Genomic DNA, 20,782 nt, shown 5'->3' on the forward strand with positions numbered 1-20,782 from the left:
TAGAGTACCAGGGCACGCTGGCCATGAGGATGGTCACACCACAGTCACGTAATAGTGGAGGGAGATGGGAGGCGCTTTCGGTTTCGGTTTCAGCCTATGAGGTTTCACCACATAGGCCGAAAAGGAGAGCTCCGTATAATTTCCGACCCCTTGGATTCCTTCAACGTGCACTGACATCACACAGTACACGGGCCACCAGCGTTTGGCCGCCATCGGAATGCGACCCCCACGGTCGGGATCGAACCCGTATTTTGAGGTTCAGCGGTCGAGCACCATAAGCAATGAACCGCCGCGGCGGCTTGGAATGCTAGCGGAAAGAAGAAAGCTTGGAGGTCCACCGCGCAGTGAAAGAGATTCTGTTGAAGATACCGTTAACCTGCTTTTCCTGGAGTTGTCAAACTGCAGGATGGCTTAGTTGAGAGGGTGAAAAGTTAAAACAACTATGTCTGATTTCAGTTGATGGCTTACTTGGTGGCGGCTTCTTCTGGAATTAAAATACCTGCCCTTTTATTGCGCTGCTGATGTGTGCGACTACAGGAGGCAAACAGTCATTTCATGAAACATGAGGAGCCAGTACCAACAAGCTAAGCCTTCTATTTTACTCATATTCATTTTTGACACTAATATCCACGATAAGCTAGCACCTAAATGAGGTGAGTGGTACGAGCTACCGCTCAACTGGCATACTGCGCTCATGCAACCGGCTGAAGAAACTACGCACTTAAGCATTATAGATGAATCATCTTTGGTTTTCGTTTTTACACGAACGTGAATGTAAGGGTATGCTCTGCCTCGTTGCCATTGTACTGGAAACAGGAATTTCGAGCGGCTCAAGGGAGCTTTTAGCTTATCTTCACCATTTTTCTGAACGGAAACAAATAAAAAAAGCAACAGACCTCTGCGGAGTGAATTTGTACACAGAGACGCCTCTGACACCACATCTCAAGTCCCATCTCGCCCTCCCAACTGGCGAGTGCGACTGCGGTTCTGAAATAAATTTAGCCTGCATGTCCACCAAAAAAAAACGTACAGATTTGCCGTTGTGTCTAACATGCATTTCGTAAACAACTACAGCAGATGTTTCCGGGAAGACTTTAAGCAATTCTCAAAAAGGGCGTTTTTGTAGTGATATTTTAGGTTATTGGCATAGTATTGCAAGTGCAAGCGGACACCAGAAACCCGATGAATCATATTACCACGTTTCATTGTAGTGTTCATTCGTTCGCGCTCAAGCCCGCAGGAACGGGGCGTTATCATTTTTTTCGTGATGCGAGAAGCGACGGGACTAATCTGTATTGATGACAGCCATGAAGAACTGCATCTACGTTTTTTCCAAATTACTGTAGTTGATATTGACCGGTTATATCGAAGTTTTCTTACCGACTTTAAACTGAGCGATGCAACGAGCGGCGGGCATTCGTAGTTCGACGACTGACGACCACTCTTGTTGCTTACGCCGCTGGCATGCTGTGTAGTCCTTTTGCGGGCGCAAGTCAGCCCAAATCAAGAGCTTCGTTGGGTTGTTGCTGTCCTCCTGACCGCTGGACTGCCGCCACTACCACGTGAAAATATGAACTGGTCAGCCGGTTAACAATTTTCCAATAATTTACTTTTTATCCATTAGAATTAGACGTCTGGTTGCAGTTAGAGATTTGTAGTCGGTCGTAGGTAATAGCTATATCAGTTTTCAAAATTTCGAAAACGCGATTACCCTCTGCGCTGTAGTTCGACGAAATTTGGCTATTTCGACTAGTAGCTGCACCATAGGTGATTGGCCCAATATTGGATAGGTATTGGAAGAAGCCGGTCCTACAAAACGCCCAGAGTGAAGCTTTTCTTTTGTAATGTTGGGCCGTTTATCTGTGCTGCTTAGTTATAGTTACTTCACTGGATGGGTTGCTTTGTGTGCATGCTCTCTGAATGCGCATGTATTTTGACATGATCTAGGCAAAATTCGCTAGTCTCTGGCAGGACGCCACAACTGGATATGAATAGTATCATGTATGTAATCGGCGTGACCTGTTTGTAGAAGAAGTGTACCGTGTAAGCAGTTCTGCCATTGTCCTGCAAGTGGAGGTCCAGAACGCTGAGGCTTCCTTGCGGTATTGGCATCCCCTGAGGATGCATGGAAATCGCGGGGAGCCTTTCCGACCATCGGCACTTTTTGCGGACAACCAGTCGCGTCCGGCACACTTGCACCTTTGAACCGTATTTTAGAGTGTGTCTTACACGTTCCATTCGGATCCCTCGCTGGCCCAAATCGTCACATCATCCGTGTAGAGGGGGATGCGGTCGAGGAGCGACGATAGCTCTGAACAGTCTCCGAGGCAGTACTGATCGGGGGGCGTTCCTCGGCCCGTTGAAGGAGTATTGATTCCGAAATCTTGGGTGCGTGTTTCCTTTTAATGAGCCGTATGACATTATTGTACGCGGATTACCACGTGGTAGCCTCCTCGAACTGCTAAATAACTTATAATCGAATTTCTTTCTTGTGCAGTTTTGGTTTCAACTGCAGAACGATGGCTGTGACGTCAAAGAGAGGTTATAGGTCACGTGAGGCATGAAAAACTGCAATATAATCGGTGCTTCTACATATAGTGTCATTCCGGCTCCTCTGGTTGCATCACGCACTGTAGGGAATTAAAACGATGAAGCGGCGTTTATATCGCAGTTTTCCGATGCCTTACGCGTCCTAAAACCCCTCTTTCATGTCAAACCCATCGTGCGGCAGTTGAAATCGAAACAGCATGAAAAAAAATCTGATTATGAATTATTCAGCGGTCGTAGACAAATACCACACGGTCATTCATGCATAGCAGGGTCTTTCACATCCTTATAGGGGAGAAAACATGCCACCAAAATCAGGTGCCTATCCTCCTTTAAGGTCATCTTGTTTGAGCGGAGAAGCCCTATGCCAATGGTGGCTGTGCGGACTGCGAGCATGAATCGGACGTATCTTTACGTTGACTGACCGCGCTGGTACGAGGCCTGGTTGTCGAGGATCAAGTCGTTCGATACGTTATCGAACGCCCCTTGAGGGCCAGGATCGTTTTAATTTGCACAGCTACACCTGGGCGATCCGTGCCTTCCTACTTGAGCTGCAGCTGGAATTCGAAGTGGAGAGTCCTTGACGAAAGCAGTGCAATGTGTTGGGGAAAATGCTGGCGCCTTCGATACGCAGATGTAGGTGGCCATGCACCACATGTTCAAGCAGTTTGCCTATGCACGAGGGGAATGAGATCGGACGAGGTTCATTAGTCAGAGTGGTTCCCTGGGGAAGCCATATGAAAACTCCGCTAAAAATAATGCGCTGCCAGCCGCCATTTTTCGGGTACTTACCGATTGCGGTCTCAATTGGAAGCAGAAAATGAAAGCTGTAGCCCTCGGTCACAATAACCTTCTGAAAAGCGTCTCTTTTTTCCTTCTTTTATTGTTCAATTTACATACCAGACTTGAATATGCGACCTTAATGCTACAGATGCCACTCAGTGTATTCTTCGTATCTCTTATAATTTTTTTTAATGCATTGCGAGCCATTTCGGGAGAGGGAACGACTTTATACACGAGAGTTGCACATCGTTCTTGAATATGGCGTTTATCATGGTAATAGAGTAACCGATTTGCTGCTTGCTCTGCGGGAAGTATTCGTATATTTGCAGCTCGGTAATGCTGCAAGCCGCTGGACCTCCTAGCGGACCGTCTTGGGCTAACGCAACACTTGACCCATGGTTTCCTGCAAAAGCATTTGGTCGACAGAGGGCAGTGACGCGCTTGAGCACCGTCAAAATGGTAGGCGCAATTTCACGGTTACTGCAATTAAGGCGCCATTGATTCTAGAATCACCGCAAGGAAAAGCTTTCGGGCGCATGCAAGCAGGCAGCATTGAAACCGGCATTCCGTACGATGTGTCTAGACCCCTTATTTGATACTAACGCCACATTTTGAAGAAAAAAAGAAGGTTGTGAGGAAATGAAAAGTGAGAAAGAAAGGAAGAAGGAAAGGGAGAAAGAAATGAAGGAAGGAAGGAAGGAAGGAAGGAAAGGAAAGGAAAGACAAAGAAAAGTAGAAAGAAGGAAAGAAATAAAGATAGCCAGAAAGAAATAAACATAGCCAGAAAGAAACGAAGAGAGAAAGAGAGGAAGAAAGAAAGAGAGAAAGAAATAAAGAGAGAACGGAAGGAAGAAGGGAAAGAAAGAAAGTAGAAAGAAAGGAAGGAAGAAGGGAAAGCAAGAAAGAAGGAAAGAAATGAAGAATGGAAAGAAAGAAAGAGTGAAAGAAAGGAAAAAGGAAGGAAGGAAAGAAAAAGAAGGAAAGAAAGCACGAAAAGTGAAAAACAAAGAACGAAGGAAGGAAAGAAGGAACGAAGAAAAGAAGGAAAGAAAGAAGGAAAGAAAGAAGGAAACAGGCGCTGTAGTAGACGGCCGGGTGTAAACACCGACCCCTGCGAGGTCTTAGGCGTTTGCTCATCACACTGCACACGGGTGCGTTTTGCGTCTCGTCGAATTTTCAAAAACTAATTCACCCTTCAGTTAAGGAAGCGAACAATCATCGTAACGAAGAAAGCACAAGGGAGCATAGGGGAACGTTTCCTTTGTTTTGTCTGCGCTCCTGATCAATGGGAAATTATAAGTGGAATCATTTTACGGCTCAAAAGATAGTTGATTAGAACGTAGAAAATGAAAATTGACAGGATGGTAAAATATTTATATTTCACGATATTTCGAGATAAACAATATGAGACCGACTTCATATCTGAGTAGTTCTAGAGGCCTCGTTTTAATTTTGCGCACAAACAAGTTTTTTCGGCCAGCTCTCCTCTCCAGTCCGCCGCGCTAGGTGCACGGTGCCAGCAGTTGTCTTCCCGTCGAAGCCCATGTGTCGCAGCAGCCGCTGCATATGAACCGTGGTGCCTTCATCTGCTACCTCCATACTCTCCTTCTTCCTTTCAAGGCAACCACCAGCCGCCGCGGTGGCTCAGTGGTTATGGTGCTCGGCTGCTGACGCGAAAGACGCGGGTTCGATCCCGGCCGCGGCGGCTGAATTTCTTTGGAGGAGAAATTCTAGAGGCCCGTGTGCTGTGCGATGTCAGTGCACGGTAAAGAACCCCAGGCGGTCGAAATTTCCGGAGCCCTGCACTACGACGTCTCTCATACCCTGAGTCGCTTTGGGACGTTAAACCCCATAAACCAAACCAAACCAATCAAGGTAACCACCCCCAGAATGGCTCGTGCTGTAACCGCCCTCCAGTTGATTATTACTACGCCCTCGAGATACCATCCTCCTTCAAGGATAGTTACACTCCGGGTGGTTCGCGTGGTAACCACCCTGAGGTCGTGCTTTCCTACACTTCCGCCATACCCTCCTGCTCCCACGGTAGCAAGGTATTGGTGCCAATTGCACCGTTCTCGCCGTAGGATCCACCTTCCAAAATAACCCCCTTTAGGATGACCCAACGGTAATTACCTTCAGGATATGGCTTCCTGCACTCTCGTTATACCCTGCTCCACCATGGTAACCATCCTCCAGTTGATCTCAATGCGCTGTGGCTAATTGAATGTGCCCGAACGATGGTACCTCCAAATTCGACCAGGCCACTTCCAAATCTGGCCCACCCTACACCCGAAATTTTACCGTGACCGATTTGGGCCAAAATCGATGCTCCGGCTAATTTGAGTGTGCTCGTTACGATGGTGGTCTCCAGATTTGATCGGACCTCCCACCGTGGTTGCTCAGTGGTTAGGGCGCTCGGCTACTGAGCCGGGTTCAAACCCAGTGGTGGTAGTGGTCAAAAACAGTTATAAACGCTTTAATAATTGCGGAGAGGTGAGTGGGATAGGGCCCTATTGGCCCCTTCCCTTCACAATACTAGGTGGAGCCCGTAATCCGGGGCCTCATTGGCAAGCAACGCCGCCCGTGTCGGTTGAACCAAGGGGTTTTTAATCTTGTGGGCAGGGAGGAGCAGAAATTTAGGTGGGAGGACGAGGTTAAGAAGTCTGCGGGGACACGGTAGCGGTAACTCGCAAAGGACAGCGTTGATTGTGGAGACATGGGAGAGGCCTTTGCTCTGCAGTGGGCCGAACCAGGCTGATGACAATGATGATTGTTTGTGCTTAAAACATTCTCCAGATTCGACGCGTATGTGTGCGTGCTATACGTAGTTGGGGAAACACCCCTTCCAAGAAGAATTTTCGTTACAACTCTTTACCTTCGATAATGTGCCGTCCTCGTGCTCAGCGCTACATTTTAGCAGCCTGCCTTACAAATGAACGCGCCGTGTTGTCTTTTCAATTGAACACAGCTGGACACAGAGACACTGGCTCTATGTTGCCGAGTGCAGCCATTGACACACTCCTTGCGGTAGGCACTTGGCAGCTAAGCTTAGTCCGGCAGTCTCGGCTTTTATTAGGCTTCAGTTTTCTTTTCTCGTAACCTATACGCTAAGAGCGCTGATCGGATTCTGGCTGCGTAAGGCCCGTCCCTCCTTGCTGTTATCGCTCGACTTTTGCTAGGGGTACACGTGCGGAGCGGCTTCTGGAGTGCGGTCATCGATAAAGGGAAACTTTCGATAGAACTGCCTTCTGCGATGTCTGCGCGTAAAATCTTTACAGCCAGCATGCAGGCACAATGGCACATGCGCATAATTGGGAGTGCAAATATAAGCACTGCAGCATTTCGTCAAGACGCCAAGAGTCACTCACCACGTAAATCTTCTCGGGCAAGGCGTTGAACAAGTAGCATTTAGCTGTCAACGTTGTGTGGCTGTGCGTGTTTTTAATCAGTACCTTCGAAATCCCGCTCTTAGTTTGGAGGTACGCAGAGAACTCAGTGATGGTGATTATAAGCACGTACGTCTCTTTAGGATCGTTGTGGTCACGGAGTATAGCATATTCGGGTTCGGTCAAAATTTTGTTTTCCATCGCGATAACAATTCTGCAAACCGGAGCAAGTGCACATCGTTTACACACAGACTCACACAAGCTGCATTCACAACCAGCTCTGTAGCGAACAGAACGCTCACAAACACGCTATAAACAGGAGATAGCGAGTACTGTTGCGAAAAATGGAACAACGCACAGAATAAGCTTTTTCACGCCCAATGGAGCGCACCAAATAAAAAGATCTCCCGAAATTTGGCGTCATTTTTTTGTAAGGACACCGCACCCGTAGGTAAGAATACGTAGTACCAAGTATATTAAATTAGAGGCGTCGTGCGAGAAACAGTGGGATTCCTACCACTAGAGAGTAATCTGATGTTGAGTGTTTCATTCAAACAGAAAAAAAGATGCCTGAAACGCTGAAATGAAAAGATGAGAGAAGCGCTGATTTTGCAATAGCTACGAAATATAAAAGTAAAAAAAATCATTATATATATTGATACACCTCAATACATTTAGTCATTAAATAAAAGAAAGAATGTTTACACACGGCTTGTAATTAACTACTAGCATTCGTGATTGTTGCTGGTATACATATCCCGAATGTATTCGCCTTATTTCTTTCGATGGTGATTACTGACGTTTCTGCTGTTAATGACGGTTTTAAACTGCATTTCAGCGTCTGCGAGAATATCACCAAATTTTTAGCCTGCACAGTTAAAGAGGTTTTTCTTGAGCTCGTCTGTGCACCCCTGATTTTTTCAAATTGTCGTGTATTTTTAAATTGAGGTTGTTAACTCAATTCCTTCTTCTATTGCTACATGGACGAACTTCTTAACGTCTGTGCTTATGTTTTTCGTAATCTCACATCGTTGAGCCGCGGTTCATTTAATGGTGAAATCCTGACTACAGTCTCTGCGCTCAAGTTTAACAGAACTGGTATGTATTTGCTCCAAACAACGTGTTATCATTCGTAAAAGTTTTGCCCACAGCACATGCATGAGTTTGGAGCATTGAAGAAAACTCTGCAGGGTGCGGGTTGAAAGGAAAAGTTCGTCAGAGACACTTGAGACCCCTCATTTGTGGGAATGCGAAAGCAGTACTTCCCATGTGTGCATTGACATCCACCCCAAAAAATGCTACCCGCACACAGGCGCGCAAGTATGACATCACTCGGAACGCTTGAGGACGGACAGTTCAATCACAGTTTTGATATGAAAATATGCTTTTTAGCGGAGAAAATGGCGTAGTAGCTGTCTCACATCTGGGTGGATACCAGAAACAGGCCTTAGGGGGAAGGTAAAGGGTCTGGGTAGACGTACAATTGAATGTGCACATGTTATCGGTTCGGATCCCTGTTACAAGCCAGCCTTTAACTTGATTATTTATTTATTTATTTATTTATTCCTGATACCCTCATGACTCACAGGGCATTATTGAGGGGAGTGGTACATAGATATAAAATGAAACTTACAAAAAAAAAAGGGAGGTAACGCATACATAGACATGCGAACAAAAATGATACGCGTGATGAAAAAAAGAAAACTAGCTGCAAGAAAATACAGGATTCAAAAAAGCGAAACAACACAATAATTAGGAATACCAACACCGAAACAAATAAATTCACAAAAACAGTCGAAAAACGTTGCAAGTAAACACAAAGATATGAACAAGAACATCACCATTCGTAGAAACATTGAACGGGTACGCGTAAGCTCTTTGCAACGAGAAATCGCATGACGCCATACAAGACGCTCTACGGAAAATGGTTCCACCACAATTTTGGCACAAAAATTTTTTTTGAGGACAGGAAATGGTGTAGTAACTGTCTCACATCACGGCGAATGTCACAATCACGCCTGAAGGGAAGAGGTGAAGGGTCTGGGAAGGTGTACGATTGAAGGTGCATATGTTGTCGCTTCGCATCCCTGTTTCAAGCTAGCCTTCAACTTGACTCGTACTTATGAGCTATATCCATTGAGAAATCGCATGACACCACCAGGAACGATGTAGGGCAAACGGTTGTTTCACAGTTTTGCTGCAAATGTTCTCGGGAAAACTGGAGTCACATTAAGATGGGCCAGTGGAGGGTATATATAGGCGAACGCCAATATATATTATTGTCTGAAGTGGCGGTGCTCCGTTTGCTGTGTGCTTCATACGGCCGTTTGATGAAGTGTCTTGTGATCGCTTGGATTTTCGATATCATCGCCGGGTACAAATACCTACACACGCAGGCCGCTGGGTTTTGTTGTAATCGGATTAATATTGTTGTCGCATTAAAGATTTTCTGCGTCCAAGCAAACCAGTTCTTCAACAAAAACTACGTACTCTCCATGTGGTGGGAAGAATACTAGCGGGCTAGGTAGCCGGGAAAAGAGAAACATTCTTTCCCGCCAATTGTGGCATCATATCATATCGGTACATAAAGAAAGCATGTCGGTGAACCCATAACATAATTTCGTCCTCTCGCATGGCACTCGTAGTAGTAATGAAATGCTGAATGTGCAGTGCGCGACATGCTCCGTTACACCTTTTCTTTCGCATAACGCCAAAGTGCTAAACAAAAAAACAAAGTTCACTGTGGGCGTAATTTCATATCGTAAGAGCGGTGATGATAACTTGCTTGTGTTTGCATGAATCAAGCTTGTTTAAGGGGCATCATTTTTCAAAAGGTACAATGTCAATATTCTCACGCCTAAATTTTTTTTCCTGATAAAAGATGACGCTCTAATATCGACAGAAACTGAATTTCGCAGTGCACGCTTCAATGCTTCATCTTCAGTTCATGGCAAAGCGGTGATGGTGCTTTGGGGGGGCGTTCCAGGAACGCATGTTCTTGCGCCAAATGCTGACATAAGTTATTGCAATTGAACAAAGAATGCCACAAGTCGGCAAATAATGCTCAGCATCAGACGTTTTGCAGCTAAAGCTACATTATCCGCAGTCTCGCCGTTTCACTGTGGGTGTCGGTCGCCAGTTCTGCGCATGCGCGAGTAGCCGAGTGACGTCAGAGACGCGCAGCTGGTGCGCCGCGCACCGACCGCGGTGCAGACGCCGCTCGCCTCCGTCACAGTATTGTGTCGGAACCATCGCGATGGACGCGTGTTACTTTACAGATGACGAGGCCGTCTTTCTAGCAGTCAATAAATTTGAATAATACATGCCGCCTTTACGACACGTCTCGTCTTTAATGTGTAGAACGTAGCCATAATGATAAGCACAACAACTAGACGTAACCAGGGGTGTACCCTACCCCTCGCTAAGTATAACCTGGCATAGCTAAGCTAAGCCACTGCCGGTTTTTGTTTATTATGCACAGGTTTACTATAAAATGAAAGCGACGATCAAAAAGATGGTGTGAGGTTTCTTTCTTCAGCCGTAAGGGCCTGCGCCTGCGAGTAGCCGGTTCAGCCCGTATTAAAAGCAAATAGTGCAGCTCAAGCGCCCGGCTGCCGATTTCATAGATAGGTATCGCAGAGTGCATGGCGGGGCGATACTGTGCCTAGAAAAAAAGCATCACTTCTCAGAAATAAGAAATAAAGATGGTCGCTGCGAAGCATTCCAGTGTCACTATGAAGTGCGATCTGGTGCTGCAGCTGTTATCTTCTCTCTCTCGATGGAAGTTTTCGGTCATGGACACAGCAGAGCAGTTTTCATTGCGGGAGTTGGTTAGTATAATAGATAATATTGATTTTGAATAAGTGCGTTCTTTTAAGTATTATGCTGCAACTTTGTCAGCATAGAGTGCTCGGTTTGTCAGATATAATTTTACGAGTCATTAATGCTATTTTGTTGAGGAAGGGAGTTGCAAATACGTACACACAAATTTTCAGATTTTTCGCGATAGCAAAATAAAATGCGTGTCTTAAAAGGTTATATCGTTTGCTCAACATCTCTTCCCACATCACTCTAAATACACCAAGCACCGCATTTGGACTCTCCCGATGATCTTGCCGACACGCGGATTATGTGGGCTCGTCCGCATATATCATTACCACCAAATGTTTTTCCGGTATTGTATTCATCTGCATTGCTTACAAATAGTTGCTTGTGAAATACATAAGTTACGCCGGTTTTTGGGTGAAAAGTTTCATCCCCTAACTATTCGCGCTAAATATATATACATCAGGGATTATGAAGCCGCCCACGCACACGATTTTAGTTTCGCACTTTTTCCACACAATAGACAGCTAAAACAGAGAATGGAACGCAAAAGTTTCCGACGACACTTACGAAAATCTAAAGTGTGCTTGGCGAAAGCCTTGGGGTCAACTCAGTGCCGCTTCCTCGAACCGCTTGGCACGGAATCACTGGGCCGCTTCGGAGCAAGGCGTCTCACTCAAACGACTTCAAGGAGACGTCTGGCGAAGGAGCGGCGGTGCAGCTGCTACCTCCGAAGCGCATGAGCGCTCTTTCTACCGCTACTGTGCGACGCCACGGTTGCTATGCACAGCTGCTTCCCCCACCGGCGCGCCGGTTGCTAAGGGAGGGAGGAGGTTGCGTCGCCGCGCGGAGGAGAGGCCATAGTTGGTACGATTCCAGCGCACGGTCGGACACCGCGAGCTTCAACCATTAACGGCTTTCGCCTTATTACACAGCACGTTCTTAGCATAGCACCTGGCGCGCTGATGGTTTCGCACTGGTGCTTTTATTCTGGCTCAGATGGAGATGCATTCCATGCTGATAACACTGCTTTTAGATGCTGGGAGCCTTTGGTAGTGGTCGTGATAAGAATGAGGAGAACATATAAATCTGTCCCTTACCAGTCATTTTTATATTTCTTGTATTTGCAGAATATGGTCATCACGGTTCCCGTCCACAGCTCGAAGACGTTATCTCTGATTATGACCTGCGTACAAAAGAAACAAACAAGATGAATAAATCATGGTCACAGTTGGTCAACGAATAGATGTTGTGCGGTCTCAAGCGCTCACTTCGATCTCGCCGATTTATACGGTACAGCCTAAACAGAGAGGAGCAAAAAGTCAGCAGACTTGACTGTCCTCTGACGCACACCCTTTCATAGAAGGGAGTGCGCCAGAAGGACAGGTTACTCCCTTTTGCTCCCATATAGGTGTATTGGTGTTTGGAGTCTATTTACTTGAATTGAGGCTAACAGCGACTAATATCCGATATGGCGAGTTTGTAGAATTGGAGAATACTAAAAAAGGGGGTTCCGTGTAATACAAGCCATGCGGCAGAAGGAGTGAGCAACAGTATACTGAATATATATTTATGAGTGTCTGCAGCGCTGCTAACGATAAAACGCTTCGCTTACATTGATGACTAGCGTAAAAATGATTCGATACAAACGGCAAATATCTGCAGGACTCAATCTACGCCTCCAGTCTTTTCAATTCTCCCTCTTTCTTATAACTTGGCTTGCCACATCTCGAACTTGTGAAGATGTTTTTTAGCTCCAAAGCACTACTTTACGATCTTGAGGGGCAACAATCTTGTGGCGCACCTTAATTTGAGATACCTGCAGGAATAAAATAAATATAGCCGAAACTGGGTATCGATGCCGTGTCGGCGCCAAGAGTGCAGCTTCGCTGACCACTGCACGAGAGCACTATGGTATTTTTTTCAACATGGTATTTATTACAGTGATGATGCTATGTTTTTTGTTCATGAACTATGAAAAATATCAGGAAAACAGTGAGATTAATCAACAAGATGCATAACGCGACACCACTAAGCAGCCAAGCATGAGAAAACCAAGAATGTGGTGCACATAGCACATAACTGATATATCACAACACGACACGCCTAGGCGAAACAAAAAAGCACTGGAAAATGGGAACGAAGCACACAGCACTATAACTGAGTGCCACTCTGGTTAGAAATCGGTCTGGGTGTACACTTCATTCTTTCAGACTCCACGGTGGCTTAGTGGATATGGCACTCGCCTGCTGACGCGAAAGACGCGGGCTCGGTCCTGGCCGCGGCGGCAGAATTTGGATGGAGGCGAATTTCTAGAATGCCCGTTAAAGATCCCCAAGTGGTCCAAAATTCCTGAGCCTCACGTCTGCTCAGTTAACCTGCGTTAACACCCTACAAAATTTTTTTCTGCATGTCAGCACCCAGGGAATACTCGGCCATACTACAAAACTATAGAGGCAGAAGAATGCGATATCCCCCACCGCACAAATCTGTCAGCAGAGAGGAAGCTGTCACTTGGAGACAATTACAAACAGGCTCTTTCCCAAACCTACACATACTAAACAAAATGCACCCTACGATATACACGAACAAATGTCCCTGGTGCGACGAAAAACCTACACTATACCACATCACATGTGCCTGCCAAAACATAGACGTGGTCCCCAAAATACAAAACCCGAGTGCGGAGCAGTGGGAGACTCTGCTGTCCAGCGACCGCTGCGAAGACCAACAAGGTCTGGTACAGCGAGCTCAACGGGCGGCAGTGGCCAGCGGAGCCCTGGACTGAAGGCAACCGACAACTGATTAGAGGCAGACGACTTCGACAGAGAAGGCTCCTGGGGGTAGAACCAAGACGTCTCTGAAGATGCCCCCAAACCGCAGGAAAAACCATTAGTGTAAATAAAGTTTTCCCTTCCTTCTGCATGCCAGTCTCACAGCCAGCGAGATAATATCCGTAGTGCATTTCTTCGTGACTACTCTGGATCACATGCGCGGTTTCTGCTCTTGATATTGGAACGACGAAGGGGGTCGTAAGCACACTGGAGGACCGGGACCACAAAGCGGGCGCCAGACACAGGCCAAACGGTCGAGGCCGGGCTCACGAGCGAGTCTCTTCGAGCTTCCCCCTGTTTGCCGTTGATCGGCACCCCGCTGGTTGAGGATGGCGTTAAGTGGAAAATCAAGGGGAACACAAATAAGACACATGACGATATTGTCACGTAGTGGTGACGGCAGTACGGCGAACAGGAAAACAGCGAGAACGTCTTCGAAACGAAACTCTTTATTCGGGCTGACTTACGCCCGCAAAGAACTGAATCACTATGCGGCGGCGCAGCAACAAGCGTTCTCGGCGGTCGTCGAACAAGATGGCCGCCGCTGTCGGCAGTGCTCTTTTTAAAGCTGATAGCGAACATTCGAGATAATGTTTGGGAAGTTATAGAACATTCTGGCAAAAAGTAGAATCGACTCTGCCTGGATGCGATCAATCGGGATAATTCTAGGCGCGTCTTGCGTCTGAAACGAAGCGATAAAGCGGCGTGCCGGCAGCCTTGAAGCATGAACTAATAAACACAACAAACAAACGCTGCAAAGATTCGCGGCATCACTTCCCTCTCAAAGAAGCATCGACTCGATGCTTTAGAACATAATGCGGCTATAAAGAATCAAAACGGAATGTGCAAAAATAAACACCGAATGTGAAAGCACGGCGTCCTTTTGCGTGCATGATAGGGCTTTAGGCGTACGACATGGACTACTCCTGGTCGTACGCGGCGTCGCTGGGATGCAGTCATTTTATCAGGAACGACTTCATAGTCCAATTCACCTATCCGACGAAGAACCTTGTACGGGCCGAAATAGCGGCGCAAAAGCTTTTCACTCAATCCTCGGCGGCGAATGGGTGTCCAAACCCAGACTCGGTCTCGTGGCTTGTATTCCGAGTTGCGTCTTCGTAGGTTGTAGCGTGTGGCGTAGGTCCGCTGCTGGTCTCTGATCCTTAATCGGGCAAGTCTTCGGGCTTCTTCTGCGCGTTGTAGTCAGGCGGCGACGTCGACGTTATCTTCCTCGGTAACGTTCGGCAGCATGGCGTCCAGCGTGGTCGTGGCCTCTCTGCCATGGACGAGCCTAAAAGGTGTCATCTGGGTGGTCTCCTGCACTGCGGTGTTATAGGCGAAGACTACGTAAGGCAAGATGACGTCCCAGGTCTTGTGGTCGGCATCGACATACATGGCGAGCATATCGGCGATGGTTTTGTTGAGGCGCTCGGTCAGTCCGTTGGTCTGCGGGTAGTATGCAGTTGTTCTCCGGTGGCTGGTTTGGCTGTAAAGGAGGATGGCTTGCGTCAGTTCCGGCGTGAATGCTGTTCCTCTGTCAGTGATGAGCACATCGGGGGCGCCGTGTCGCAGAAGAATGTTCTCCACAAAAAATTTGGCGACTTCTGCTGCTGTTCCGTTCGGTAGAGCTTTTGCCTCGGCGTAGCGGGTCAGGTAGTCGGTCGCTACAATGATCCACTTATTTCCAGATGTTGATTTCGGTAAAGGGCCAAGCAATTTGGCGACTTCTGCTGCTGTTCCGTTCGGTAGAGCTTTTGCCTCGGCGTAGCGGATCAGGTAGTCGGTCGCTACAATGATCCACTTATTTCCAGATGTTGATTTCGGTAAAGGGCCAAGCAAGTCCATGCAGATCTGCTGAAAGGGCCTTGAGCGGTGTTCAATGGTGTTCAGAAATCATGCTGGTCGGGTTGAAGGGGTCTTTCGTCGCTGACAATCTCGACAGGTTTTCACATAATGTGTGACCTCGGCAGACAGTCTGGGCCTGTAATACTTGTCTTGAATGCGGCGGAGGGTGCGAGAAAACCCGAGATGCCCAGCTGTTGGCTCGTCTTGTGAGGCCTGAAGAACTTCTCCGCGCAGATTTAGACGTACAACAAGGAGGTGGGCTGTCTTGTTCGCTGCAAAGTTCTTCTTCACGAGGACATCGTTCTGTAAACAGAACGAAGACAATCCTCACTTGAACGAAGCGGGGGGCGAAGAAACCTTTCCTTCCAAGTATTCGTTCAGCCATTTTATGTCCGTGTCCGCGCGTTGCTGTTCTACAAAAGAGCCGGAGCTGATGGGTCCCAGGAAGGATTCCTCAGCGTCGTCCGGTGGTGGTGCATCTACAGGGGCTCGTGACAGGCAGTCGGCGTCAGAGTGCTTCCGTCCGGACTAGTAAACGGCGGTTACATCGAACTCCTGGAGCCGCAGGCTCCATCTAGCGAGGCGGCCGGAGGGCTCCTTCAAACTGGCGAGCCAGCACAGTGCGTGGTGATCGCTGACCACCTTGAACGGTCGTCCGTATAGGTAGGGGCGGAATTTCGACGTAGCCCAGATGATGGCAAGGTACTCCTCCTCAGTTGTCGAATAATTAGCTTCGGCTTTCGACAGGGAACGGCTAGCGTACGCGATGACCTTCTCTACTCCGTCGACTTTCTGAGCGAGGACAGCGCCTAGGCCCACACTACTTGCGTCGGTATGAGTTTCAGTCCCGGCGTTTTCATCGAAGTGAGCGCGGATCGGTGGGGACTGTAAACGAGGCTGAAGTTCCTTGAAGGCTTCCACTTGCGGCGCTTCCCATTTAAATCGCACGTCTGCCTTTGTCAGGTGGGTCAGTGGCTCGGCGATGCGCGAAAAGTTCTTGACAAATCGTCGGTAATACGCGCAAAATCCGAGGAATCTGCGCACAGGTTTCTTATCGGCCGGTGGCAGAAACATTGCGAAAGCAGCTGTTTTCTGCGGGTCTGGGCGTACTCCGTCCTTGCTAACGATGTGGCCTAGAAAAAGCAACCCTTCATAGGCAAAGTGGCACTTCTCTGCTTTTAACGTTAGGCCGGACGATTTGATTGCGTCTAGCACTGTTCGAAGCCTTTTTAGGTGCTCCTCAAAGTCCGAGGCGAAGACAGCAGCGTCATCTAAATATACCAGACAAATATGCCACTTCAGGCCTGCCAGCACTGTATCCATTACTCGCTGAAATGTTTCTGGTGCGGAACAGAGACCAAACGGCATCACCTTGAACTCGAAGAGCCCAAATGGTGGGATGAATGCGGTCTTCTCGCGATCTCTTTCATCGACCTCAATTTGCCAGTAGCCGCTCTTGAGGTTCATCGATGAAAAATACTTAACGTTGCAGAGCCGGTCCAATGTGTTGTCGATGCGGGGGAGGGGGTAGGCGTCCTTTTTTGCAATGTTGTTCAAGCGGTGGTAACCAACGCAGAATCGAAGTGTGCCGTCTTTCTTTCTCACTAGAACAACCGCTGCGGCCCAGGGGCTCTTTGAAGCTTGGATGACGTCGTCCCGAAAAATTTTTTCCACTTCGTCCCGGATGGCTTGTCGTTCTCGCGGCGACACTCGGTAGGTGCTTTGGCGGAGTGGTCGGGCGTGCGGGTCCGTTATAATGCGATGCTTGGCGATCGGCATTTGTCGGACTTTCGGCGATGACGAAAGGCACTCGCTGTAGCTTCGAAGGAGATTGCGGATCTGGTCTTGTCTGTTCCTGGGCAGGGCTGGGTTTATGTCGAAAGTGGGCGAGTTCTCTTGGTCAGGCGAATCTTCTGTGGATGGGTCGGTGAGGGCGAAGAGGGCGAATAAGTCTCGTACGTCGGATATTTCATCGAGGAAAGCAATCCTCGTTCCTTTGTTAATGTGCCGGTATGCTTCGCTGAATTTAGTCAGCAGTACTTCGGCTTGTCCTTTGCGGAAATGTGCGATGCCTCTTGCGATGCCGATTCCTCGGTCGAGAAGCAACTGCATGTTCCCCTCAATAATGGCTTCAGTGTCACTCGCTTCCGTGGCGCCTACGGTGACGATGATGCTTGAGCGGGGTGGGACACTCACTTGTTCCTTCAGGACACTAAGCGAAACGTGATGTTTCGGAGCCCTCGTCGACGGGATGGCCTCGTCCGTGGAAAGCGTGATCATCTTGGATCGCAAGTCGATGATCGCCTGATGCTCATTAAGGAAATCCATGCCCAAGATCACTTCGCGGGAACATTGCCGTAGCACTACAAACGTCGCGGGATAGGTATGTCTCTTGAGAGTCACTCGCGCTGTGCATCGTCCTAATGGAGTAATGAGGTGGCCCCCTGCGGTGCGAATTTGTGGGCCGTCCCAAGCCGTCGTCACTGTCCTCAGCTGCGCAGCGAATGGTCCATTCATCACCGAATAATCGGCTCCTGTGCCGACTCGAACGGTAACTTTCCGGCCGTCGATAACGACTTCTAAGTCGGATGTCCTGGCTCTGGCGTTGCACGTCGTCTTCGGCGTCGGGTCACGGCTTCGTCTGGTATGTGAATCGTGGGTGGGGCGTGTGGTCAAAGCTTTTTTTGATGGCGGCGTCGTTTTGAAGGTGGTTCGCGTCGTGGTCAAGGTTGTCGTTGTATGCGGCGTTGGCGTAGTGGGTGCGGCGTCTTCATACGGTGTGGTCGCTGGAGGATCTTCGTCGTTTCTTCGGCAAGCAACCTGACCTCCACAGGTTGCTTTGTTTAGTTTCGCCTACGGGGGCTAGGAGACCTTCCTCGGACAGCCGCGGCGTAGCTGCGGCCCGGTGATGCAAAGCGTGCGGGGGACGGCGACGGGGAGCGGGAAAGACGGCTTGACGACACGTACTCCGCTCTGCGCAGGTAGCCGTCAATTTCCCGTGGTCGCTGCCGGGGAGCGGTCGTGGGGCGTCGATCGCGAAACCTCGCAGGCCTATGCGTCTGTACGGGCAGTGGCGAAGTATGTGCCCGGCATGACCACAATGGAAACAGAGTGGGCGGTTGTCAGAAGTCCTCCTCTGGTCGCATTTCCTAGTTGTGTTGTTTCGATCGTAAGGTGGCCGGGCGGGAGCAAGGGGTAGTCGTTCTTGTAGAGCTGGTGACCGTCGAAGAGGGCTTGGTCGGTCTCGTCGGGGCGCAGGACTGCGTAGTGCGGCGGCGTAGTTCATGGTTTCAACTTCCGTTGGTGTCGTCTGTGAAGGGGAGCCAAGTGCATGATGCACTTCTTCGCGGATGATGTCCATCAGCGACGCCACCTGAGGCTGCTGTGTCTGCTGCGTTGAGGATGGCAGCAACCGACGAAGTTCTTCGCGAACAATTTCGCGTATCAAATCTCGCAGGTTATTCCCGCTTTCAAGGGTATCTCTGGGGGAGGCTTGTCGGCAGCACTTCAAGTCGTCGGTTGTAGTGCCTGGTCCGGGCGTCCAGGGTCTTTTGGATCGTTGAAGCTTCAGCTTCAAACTCGGCAACGGTTTGTGGAGGATTCCGGATCAGGCCGGCGAAAAGTTGCTCCTTCATGCCACGCATCATGAAGGACAGCTTCTTTTCTTCAGTCATGTCGGGGTTGGCGCGCCTGAAAAGGCGTTTCATTTCTTCCACATACGCAGTCACGGTCTCGTTTGGGCGTTGAATTCTTGTCTGCAGCAAGACCTCTGCTCTTTCCTTACGCACGGCGCTGGTAAATGTAGCCACTAGATGCTTCTTGAAGGTCGCCCAGGTCTCGAGGGAAGATTCGTGGTTTTCAAACCACGTTCTGGCAGGACCGTCCAATGCAAAATAATCATTTCGAAGCTTAGCGCTGTCGTCCCAGGTGTTCAGCACTGCCACATGGTCGTACTCGTCCAGGCAGTATTCCACTTCCGGTGGCTCACGCGGCAGGCGAAGCACGACGGGCGTTGGCTGGGCGCCAGGTTCCATCATGAGGGGCATAGCAGGGTAGCAGGTCAGCACCTCCACAAGATGTCACGTAGTGGTGACTGCAGTGCGGCGAACAGGAAAGCACCGAGGACGTCATCGAAACGAAACTCTTTATTCGGGCTGACTTGCGCCCGGAAAGAACTGAATCAATCGGCGGCGGCGTAGCAACAAGCGTGCTCTGCGGTCGTCGAACAGAATGCCCGCCGCTGTCAGCGGTGCTCATTTTGAAAGCTGATAGCGAATATTCGAGATAAAGCGCGGGAAATTACTAGAACATTCCGGCACAAAGTAGAATCGGCTCCGCCTCGATGCGATCAATCGAGATTATTCTAGGCGCGTCTTGCGCCAGAAACGAAGCGATAAAGCGGGGTGCCGGCAGCCTTGAAGCATGAACAAATAAACACAACAAACAAGTGCTACAAAGATTCACGGCAATATTTCTTTAATTATTATCAAGTGGGACTGCAAGGGGCTTTTCCGTAGTTAAGAAAATGTCGTCGTCACATCTTAGAGACTCATGCAACGTCATTGAACACATATCTTTATCCAGATATTTCCACATAAGCGCGGTATTATTGCGAAAGCAATAATACTTGCACTTTCACGCCGTTGCCGTGCCGCGGCCGGTGACCACCATTGACCTTCATTTGACCTTGATTGGATTAGATTGGATTAGATTGGATTAGATTAGATTGGATTAGATTAGATTAGATTAGATTACATTGCATTGGATTGCATTGGATTTGATAGGAGTGGATTGAATTGGATTGTATTTGATTGCATTCGATTGGATTAGAATATCTTAGATTAGATTAGTATAGATTACATTACATTATATTATATTAGATTAGATTAGATTAGATTAGATTAGATTAGAGTGGAGTGGATTGGATTGGATTATATAACCGATGCATCACCACAAGTCTAACCACAAGCACCACCACCAGCTACACTACCAGCTGTACCATGGCGTACGTATGGATATTGCTTTCACAATTGCCGGGCTTAACCAAGCTAAGCCACAGCGAACTTTTTATTTCACGATTTCAGAACGGTTATCGCAAATCTCTTAACTAACGACTAAACTAATCTGTTAGACTGGTTGCTTTTCTTCTTGATTACTGAGGCCAAATATACCTATTTTTAGGCAAACAGTTGTTACAGGGAGCGCACGCGCAAAGGCATTAAGCAAGCAGATACCATAACAGCTAACAATGATTACGCGCGGCAAAGGCAGAGCCATGGAGCTCTGGTGGTGATAGGAAAATTGAGAATTACAAACTAAAGAAACAAACAATAACTACAAGTTAACAAAACAAGTAAAGAATTCAAAGCTATAGATACTTAAAAAGAAAAAAACATGAAACTTTTGAAGAAACGAAAAGCCGAGAGTGGCACCCACGCAGCTTTTCGCTGGAAATTTTGTAGTGAGTAGTAACATTGTTTTGCTTAGTCGTTCGAGAATTCTTTATTGATTCTAAAGTTGCATTCGATATGGTTGTTTCATATTCCTGTGTACTTTTCAAAC

The 20,782-nt window shown here is 48.1% G+C and overlaps 1 protein-coding gene across 1 annotated transcript in view; it reads right to left on the bottom strand.

Annotated features, from left to right (window-relative positions):
• The window catches only part of LOC149366329 (uncharacterized), a 56,916-nt gene that overhangs the window by 1,231 nt on the left and 34,903 nt on the right, over positions 1-20,782 (bottom strand). The window contains exons 5-7 of the mRNA XM_089570285.1: positions 11,642-11,727; positions 11,060-11,068; positions 6,699-6,930 (exon numbers count right to left, since the gene is read on the bottom strand). Coding sequence (XP_089426411.1) covers positions 6,699-6,930; positions 11,060-11,068; positions 11,642-11,727 — 327 coding nt within the window. The remainder of the gene's footprint in view (positions 1-6,698; positions 6,931-11,059; positions 11,069-11,641; positions 11,728-20,782) is intronic.

This window comes from Amblyomma mixtum, chromosome 1 (assembly GCF_055824585.1).
Source record: "Amblyomma mixtum isolate Tamu chromosome 1, ASM5582458v1, whole genome shotgun sequence".
In the NCBI taxonomy this organism is placed as follows: domain Eukaryota; kingdom Metazoa; phylum Arthropoda; class Arachnida; order Ixodida; family Ixodidae; genus Amblyomma; species Amblyomma mixtum.